Source organism: Armigeres subalbatus, chromosome 3 (assembly GCF_024139115.2).
Source record: "Armigeres subalbatus isolate Guangzhou_Male chromosome 3, GZ_Asu_2, whole genome shotgun sequence".
NCBI lineage: Eukaryota > Metazoa > Arthropoda > Insecta > Diptera > Culicidae > Armigeres > Armigeres subalbatus.
Window position 1 is genome coordinate 425480971 of NC_085141.1, and position 9386 is coordinate 425490356.

The 9386-nt window shown below is 37.4% G+C and overlaps 2 protein-coding genes across 3 annotated transcripts in view; both read right to left on the bottom strand.

Moving 5' to 3' along the window:
- Positions 1 to 9386, bottom strand: part of LOC134227407 (zinc finger protein 275-like) — a 35144-nt gene extending 25758 nt beyond the window's left edge. Inside the window, exons 1-2 of one of the 2 annotated variants that reach the window (XM_062708848.1) lie at positions 9066 to 9386; positions 8660 to 8762 (exon numbers count right to left, since the gene is read on the bottom strand). The gene's annotated coding sequence lies outside the window, so the exon portion shown is untranslated. Of the gene's footprint in view, positions 1 to 8659; positions 8763 to 9030 lie in introns of both variants that reach the window. The other variant, XM_062708847.1, reaches the window with a different exon arrangement.
- LOC134227412 (uncharacterized) lies at positions 1950 to 7346 on the bottom strand. Its single transcript, XM_062708857.1, has 2 exons — positions 7243 to 7346; positions 1950 to 2350 (listed from the first exon to the last, which is right to left on the bottom strand). The coding sequence occupies exons 1-2, from the start codon at positions 7255 to 7257 to the stop codon at positions 2009 to 2011; spliced, it is 357 nt and encodes a 118-aa protein (XP_062564841.1). The 5' UTR covers positions 7258 to 7346; the 3' UTR covers positions 1950 to 2008.

The window sequence follows — 9386 nt, forward strand, 5'->3', positions numbered from 1 at the left end:
TTTACGACATCGTCAAATATTCTCCGAAAATTATCATCGAACAAACTATGCAAAAAATGGCCCAATGAATCAAATGATGATCACTTATAATAAACATTGTGACACTATTGACTTATCGATGTCCAAAACACAGCTGAAACAGATCTTCTCTCGTATTATAAGCTAATGACACTTTACAATAAGTTTAAACAGTATCAACATTATTTAATGTTATTTAGAATAGTTAAGAATACAAATGTAAATAGGTCTACAATTATGATTGACGACAATAAATAAATAAATAAACGAGAGGTGGGGTCAATGTTGGTCAAACTGCTTGACCAGTGTGTACGCTCCATTACTCAGCAAGTATTAATAATAAACTGTCCATTGTAGCTGTCAATAGTGGATTCAAAATACATAGTGTTAATTTAAATGACATTTTGAAACCAGTTAGTGATTAGTGTCGCCTTTAATAGACTATTTTAAATGTGCTGTTTGATGATCGACAAACGTAGAATCGTAGAAAATCGAAGTTCTGCTCCATATCGCCTTCCAGCTCTAGCGGTGGAGGAAGAGGAACAGGAAGAGCTGCAGATTTTTCTACTTGCTGTGGTGCACCTATTTGATGCAGTGCAAGCACCATTTCTCTAAACACACCATTTTGGTGCTCCATAAATCGAGAAAATTGTTCGGAATTCATTCTGAAACACAATTTTCAACACTGTCGGGAAAATCACACGAAGTAGGCACAGCGAAAGAAATATGGCCGCCAGACAGAATTCGACTTGTTTGCTACACGCGCACTGTAATTATCTGTCTCGGTCGCGAATGATTCTTCCACCACCCGAGCTCGTTTTTTCCTCGCACACTTCCGCGCGTTTAATGACGCCGGAAACACTTTCAGAACACCACGATGGCTTCTGACACCATGTTTTATTTCGTAGAAATAAAAATAAACACGTTTCGAGAGGACAACTTTATTTCACGTCTCAACCGTGCGCGAGCAAAGTAACAACTTAAATCTATATGACACATCGGGGTTGTTCATAAATTACGCTCAGAGGGAGCGATCATAAACTACATAATATAACAAGAATATTGCAATTTTAATCCACTGAAATCGATTTTCATACGAGCGATTCCTACCGTGTGAATCAAAGCCGCGTGAAGCCAAAAATCCGCGTTCAAATAGATTTTTTCAGCCATTGATTTTTTCATTCACGCCGCCGTCGCCATTAATATAACCGCACAGGTCTAACCACGGTTTGCGGTCGCCGAGGGATACACGATAACACTCGCACTCACACAGATTAATCTTTAGGTTAAGGATTTAACGTAAGTACACTAATATACATTTTATGCATGTGAAACTTTTGTTTTTATTTTATCGCGATGATTCCGAGAAGTATTTTTTTAGGGTCCACTATATTGTTAGAACCTATTGTTGGCGGATATGGGACTATTGCCCACGTACCTAGATTCTGATCATCAAGGGGGTGGTGACAACTTCTATTATATACGGTACGGGTCGAGTAATGCACAAGGCGGACTGTGAAACTACGGAAACTACCGAGACACTGTATCGTAGATAACGGGATATTAAACTGGTTTTCGGAGGAGTGTTAGAATAATCACTGTTATTCGTTTGGATGCTGAGATACGAAAGAGGCCGACAGAGATCGGTCTGTTTATTTTATAATCTTTTGACATATCGAATGCTATAAGGATTGCTGACGTTTCATCACCTTTCTCTTTTAAGCGCATAGGCAGAATAGGATTTGTTTTCATCGTGAAACGTTTCCCGATGAAAACAAATCCTATTCTGCCTATGCGCTTGAAAGAGAAAGGTGATGAAACGTCAGCAAGCTCTATAAATAAAAGTTATAGCATATACACGCTTAGATAGGAATAATCAATTTTAGGATATACATCAGTCCTCCCCTCTTCGGGAGTTATTCGATAGTATTTCAATTTTTTTAAAATATAGTTAACAAATATTAACAATAATAACAAAATTCATTTCGATTCAAAAATATTGAAATTCACTTTTATGGTAATTCTTCCGCGTTCTCTTCGAACGCCTCGGCAGGCCATCGAGCGCCAAATGTTCATCCATCTTTCGTTTTCGATTCGGCTTAACCGTTTGTATCTCGTCTTCTCGTCCCCGCAAGTCGCTCTCCGAGAATCCCCGGAAGGGCTCCTCGCATGGTTCCTCGTGATACGTACTAGGTGGTGGTGGTAATGGATCGGTATCGACAATAGGATCGACATAAACCACCATCCGTCTCCGCGTACGACCGTCCGCATCGTCGATGATCTTAATTTGACTACGGTGCGCCGTGGTAGTTATTCCGTTTCCAGTTGTAATCTGTAGAATATTTTTACAAACTCGTTTTAGAAAATACGCTTTCAACCATTTAGCCTGATGGTGAGGATTGCTGTTCTTGTACCATAATGCGTCACCCGCCATCAGACTATCCAAAAGATCTTTAGTAGGTTCTCTTTCTGTATTGATTTTAGATCTAGTGGTTATTTCATCATTGCACTTAGTTGATGGTACTTTTTATTGTGTCGTTTAGGATTAATCAAATCGATTAACAATTTAGGTGTGTAGCCTAAAACTTTTTCGGAAGGAAAATACCCATCCGTCGTCATATTATTTCTAAAATTTATTAAAATAGACTTATAAGATCCTCCAGTTCTACACTCAAATATTCTGGGTCAAGTAGGAATTTTTCAATACATCTTTAACAGTACGAACTAATCTCTCCGCCTGGCCATTACTAGCAGGATTATATGGAGGACTGTTTAGGACCCGTATTCCTTGCCTCTCAAGAAAGTTTTTAAAATCATGAGAATTAAACGGAGGACCATTATCTGACACTAGAGTGTCTGGAAACCCGAATCTAGCAAAATATGCTAACAATACTTTTACAACTTGTTTACACGTAGTTCCATTTTTCATCCACTCAACTTCCACCCATTTTGAGAAGCTATCAACGATTAACAAGAAAACGTGATGCTTGAAGTAGAAAAAATCTATGTGTACTCTACCAAAAGGTCTGGTGGAAGGAATCCATTTTGTGTCTATCTTCTGTTTTGGATGCACTGCCATTCCAGCGCAAGCATCACATGCACTAACAAACTTTTCTATATCAGCATTAACTCCGTACCAGTACACCGAGCGTCTTGCCAGCTGCTTCATTTTTACGACTCCACCATGGTTGGCATGCAACAATTTCAAGATTTCATTTTGTAATTGTTGTGGTATTATCACTCTATCCTGGTATAGTAAACAATCGTCTACCACTTCCAATTCATGCTGATTGGCAAAAATATTCATGAATTGTTTTTCAGTTCGTTTGGGCCAACCATGGAGCAAGAAACTCATAATTTTTTGTAAGAATCCATCAGTTTTTGTATGCTTGGCAATAATAGTAAAATCAACTGGACCAACTTTGCTAAAATTGATGCAATCTAAATCAAGCTCTTTTGGGACCGACTGCTCCAATGGGAATCGCGAACAAAAATCAGCATTACCCATTTTTGCAGACGGCCTGTACTGGATATCGAAATCATATATCGACAACTCAAGTATATACAGACCTGGTAGCGAGTCACTTTTTAGTGACTTGGTCACTATTTTGATTATAGTCACTAAAAAGTCACTATTTGCACCCAAAAGTCACTAAAGTCACTATTTTTCGGAAAATAATCACTATAGTCACTGTTTTTGCATTGCCTATTGTAAAAAATAATAATAATATAAAAATCATTTGTACCTTCTATTATTATTAACCAAACCAAATGTGAATCTGGTAGCAATATAGGTATAAAATTTGGGAAATATGCACCAAAAAAGTTCCAATCATCCTTTTACTGTTATACAGAAAACTTCGAGCACATATTAAACAACAAATGTTGCTGTAATTATCAACATAATTTTGGGTAACAACCTGTAACGCACTATCCGTTTTTCGTTAGGCCGGATAGATACCTTTTCGTGATGTGTTACCTAATATGAGGTACCATGGCCACATTGCTAGCTTCTGGCTGATCCAACAAATACCATCCTAAATATCCAACTCCGTGGTACTTATGAGAGTTTTACAGTCGCTGGCCTCTTGCTTCTATCCTCTCCATCCTTACGGTGAAGATGAGCGTGACCAGTAGGGCAGTTCACATTTCAAAAATGTTCGAAAATTCCAACTCCCATATGTCTATTAGCATCATTTTGATAATATAGGAGTTCTGGCAAAATTTCAGGCAATTCGGTGGCCATTTAGGGGTGGCGCGAAGTCAATTTATGTTTATATGGAAATTTGTATGGGAAAAACTTAAAATTTATTCAAATCTCCCTACAACACTTAAATCGTGATGAATTCAAATAAACATCCCCAACCTCCATTTTTGGAATTTATTTGAGCTCAACCAGTGGGTAACTCATTAATTTTGATTTATATTTCCACTGCTACGTTGAGGCTAATAACACCATTTTAGCCATTTATCCCATATTCACACTGTCAATATAACCGTTCAATCCACTCCTAACTAATGTGTTATCCGTAGGTCTCATTTATATAGATTCCAAAAAGGGAGGTTGGGGATGTTTATTTGAATTCATCACGATTTAAGTGTTGTAGGGAGATTTGAATAAATTTTAAGTTTTTCCCATACAAATTTCCATATAAACATAAATTGACTTCGCGCCACCCCTAAATGGCCACCAAATTGCCTGAAAATTTGCCAGGACTCCTATATTATCAAAATGATGCTAATAGACATATGGGAGTTGGAGTTTTCGAACATTTTTGAAATTTGAACTGCCCTAGTGACCAGTAGCAGTAATTCTCATGCTTTTGTTATTTTTGCCTTTTCTTGATTTCTGATAGCATTCTTGATAAGGATTTCAAAAATAAAACACTAGTTTGCAATCTAAGAATTATTCCGTAGAGGGCATCTTTAGTAATGTTCCAGTTATACTTTTTCCTCGATTTACAGATTTTACAACGGTCAAAGATATAAAACAAGAGATGCATCTTCAGTAGCAGTTACAAACTGCACATGTTTTATACTGAAAAACAAAAATATGATCTTCCGATACCAATTCAAATGTCAAACTGTTGAGATGTCGATGAAACTGATTTTTTTGAAGCTGATGAAGTGTTCTACTTTTGTTTTGCACAAAATATAACTCGAGTAAATGCTGTTGCAAATTCGTGCAAAAATACAACTGAGCAGCATTCCAGTTATAAATTTTCTAACGAAACTGTTCGAATTTTTAAAACTACAACATCTGTTGAAGATGGCATTTTTACAGTTTCAATTTCATTTTGTTACTCCCATACAATTTATAACTCTATTAAAGATGCCCAAACAATGCTAATAGGGGTCATTATCGACACCCTGGGCATAGTGTATCCACTGCTAATGTAACTTGTAGCTCTATACAAGTTTGAAAAACTCCATACAAAAGTCACTATTCGGTCACTTTTTCTGCAATTGAAAGTCACTATTTGGTCACTTTTTTGTCATCGTTGGTCACTAAAGTCACTATTTTGAACGGCATTCATCGCTACCAGCCCTGAGTATATAACGTTGAAGTCTTGTCACAAGTATCGCATGTTTTCCTTCTTTTCCGAATATTCCAACTAGCGGTTTATGATCAGTAAATACCGTAAACTTTTGTCCATAAAAATACTTATAAAATTTTTTTATTGTGCATACTAGTGCCAGCGCTTCTAAATGAAGGATCGGATATTTCTTCTGAGCAGAGTTCAACTAAAACGATGTAAAACAAATGGGTTTCTCTACCCCTCCAAAAGAATGCGCAATAACTCCGCCAAGACCATAGCCAGAAGCATCAGAGACTACAACAATTGGTTTTCTGGGATCATAAAATTCAAGAAAATTGGTTTCAAGAAGTAAATTTTTCGAGTTATTAAAAGCCTTGTCGCAATCATCATTCCACACAAATTTAACATCTTTCTTCAACAAATTATACAAGCAATATAACTTGGAAGACAAACCAGGAATGAATCTGTTATAATAGTTGACTAAACCCAGAAATGACTTCAACTCAGTCACATTTTTAGGCGTTTTAGCATTTTTTATTGTGTCTATTTTACTAGCACATGGCGACAAACCTTTTTCGCTAATAATGTGTCCCAAGTATTCCAAGCTATTTACAAAAAATTTGCATTTGTCCCAATTAACCTTTATATTGGCTTTGGACAATCTATCCAAAACAACAAAAAGCTTCCGTTTGCAGTCTTCCATATCAACTCCAGCTATGAGAACATCATCCAAATATACGTAAATTTTCTCAATTCCCTGCAACACCTGTTCCATTATCTGTTGGAAAATAGCTGCACTAGAGGAAGCCCCCTGTGGCAGCCTATTGTAAGTAAAAAGACCTTTTATAGTGTTAATTACCATGAATTTCCTTGAACGCTTTGACAATGACAACTGAGTGTATGCCCCCTCTAAATCTAGAGCACAGAAAACAGTACACCCTGCCAAACCAGCAAAAAGATCCTGAGCAACAGGTAATGGGTAAGTATTAGGAATAATGAGTTTATTTATTGACACTTTACAGTCAATTACCAAACGAATATCGTCATTTTTCTTCCTAACAACTATAACAGGAGATGCCCATTCACTTGTTTGTATCGGAGTTATAACATTTTCTTTTTCTAACCTGTCCAAGTATTCTAAAAGTTTATCCCTCAATCTGTAGCGAACGTCATAAGCTTTCCTAAAAATAAGTGTGGTGTAAAACCAATTCGGCTTCATAACCTTTATTGGGATTCGAAGAATCCTCAATGACAACATCAGAAAATTTAGTTCTAACATAATACATCACGTCGTTGCTTTTGTTGTCAATTAATTTGTTTTTCGTAACTTGTTTACCAAAATAATTTCGCCAGTCGGGAAAGAAAACATCCAACCAGGTTCTCCCAATTAAAGGAATAAAATCATGATCACAATCTAAAACTAAAAGTTTCAATTTTGCCTTCTTATTCCGAAAATCAACCGAAACAGCAATTTTCAATCTGGAACCGTTTACCACTATTAAATTTTTTAAACTTTTCTCAAGAGGAAAATCGAATTTAGCCAAAAATAGCTTCTTCCCAATCACGGAAACAGCGGAGCCACTATCAATCTCCATCTGCAGTTTAATTCCCTGAATAGTTAATTCTAGTAAACATGGGTGACTTATATTGTTAATGGAAGAAACATGCATGCACTGTAATTCACCTTGATCCGAGTCATCACTCTTGTCTTCCCAACTCATACGATTCATCATGTTTGACAAACCGGAATCCCTGCTGGTACTGGGTTTCTCCATATCGATGTTGTTGATTGGGTCTTTCTTAAACTGTTTCAGTTTTATACACTCCCTGCTTACGTGACCTCTTAACCCGCAGTAGTGGCATATTCGCTGGTCAATTTTCGGTTTATCACTTTTCAGCTCCGCCGGACGAATATCTGCATTCTGATACATTTTCTCTGTTCTTGGAATCGCACTTGCCTAGCCTGTCTGGACTGTGAGGAATCTTTGACGCGATCGCTATACCCATTGTGGGTGTTCGCACTGCAATATCTACTTCTCACCGGGGAACGAAACGGAGGCCTGTATCCTAAACGGCTTTTAACAGATCCGAAGCCCTGCGCTAAATCTTTAATTCGCTGCAAAAGTGCTCCTCGACCTCCAACAATAGAAGCAATTTGCCCTGGAGGACCGTCCTGCGTCAAAGCTTTTGCATGAGAAGCCGCTAACTCCCACGTCGTAACAATTTTCTCGACCTGCGCTAAATTAAGTTTGTCCCCATCTTCCGCTAATAATTTCTGTCTCAAGTTATCATCTGACAAACCAATGAGTATTCGATCTAGAATGCGATCTTGTTTATCGTCTTTGAAATTACAATACTCCGCCTGGAGCTTAAGGGAGAATAAGAAATCACTGGCTGTTTCGCCAGGCTGCTGCACTCGTGATCCGAATTTAAACCGTTGAATCAAAGCCGATTCTGACTTATCCAATCTTCGCTTAAGTTTTTCAACTATTTCTTCAAGCGGTGCTTCATCAAGCAAATTTTCGCTGAGGTATAAATTCTGTGCAACCTCGAAAAGATAATCACCGCCAAGAAGAAACATCTGGTCCTTCTTGTCGGCATCGGATACTTTGTTGATACGGAAGTGGTACCCAAGTCGCTTGAACCATGACGCGAAAGATTGCCCTTTGCGGTACGGGTCGATGTTCGGTGCTACGTACGATATGGTTTCTATATGCGAAATAATTTAATCTGAATAAATCAATAAATCCAAAATAATTCGAATAAATGTTTAAAATATCTTGTTTGAACAATAGCAAAACACACTAAATCAAATATTTCAATTGGTTTTAACTAAATACACAAAATACATTAAATGCAAAATATTTCCATAAATGTATAAAAAAACTTTCATAAATCTCACCAATAAGCGAAAACAATTTAAAATTAAATAAATCTAATTTCCTCAATACGTATCCGCCATTCATGCGAAAACAGGCCTATTGTTCAATTATGTGTTTCTTTGTCCAACTGTGTGCACTTTTTCACGTTCAATGAATCAAAAGATTCACTCAATAGGTTTTAACTTCACAAATAATGAAACTAAGAAAAAAATGACTTACCACAATCGAATACCAACCACGGGGGTGTAACCTGTCTCGGAAATCTCCGTCCTATAATTCCAAAAAGGAAAAAATCAACCGGTCCAACGAGAGTCGTCCTTATCTATTTGAAAACAAAAGAGGAAATCTTATTATTCACGAATTAATAATTACTTTCAAAAACCTTTCACTTTTCTTGTCTTTTCGTCAATAAAAAAATCATTTAAAAAAACACTTCAATATGAAAATATTCTTTTCACAATTTTTTTCCGTGTATTGTTTCCAACTTGAACAATAAAATTATCCGGCGTCCTTTTGCCGCTTCAAAATGGCGTTTTATTTGCACCCAAAATGCTCGCCCCAGCCTTTTTCAAGGCTTTTGTTTTACTTACACTGTACCCAACGAATACTTTCCGGAATCTACCACCTGCTTCTGCTCCACTGCTGCCGAAATCACGCCGCCGCCAAAGGGCACGACTGTAGCTTGTCACCGGCAAAATCAGCTTCCCTCTCACTGTCCTTGTCCGGCAAATTCCGCACCGGAAAACTTGTTGCACACGCGCACACGATTTCAATCCGTTTTCCTCGTCGCCAAATATTATATACGGTACGGGTCGAGTAATGCACAAGGCGGACTGTGAAACTACGGAAACTACCGAGACACTGTATCGTAGATAACGGGATATTAAACTGGTTTTCGGAGGAGTGTTAGAATAATCACTGTTATTCGTTTGGATGCTAAGATACG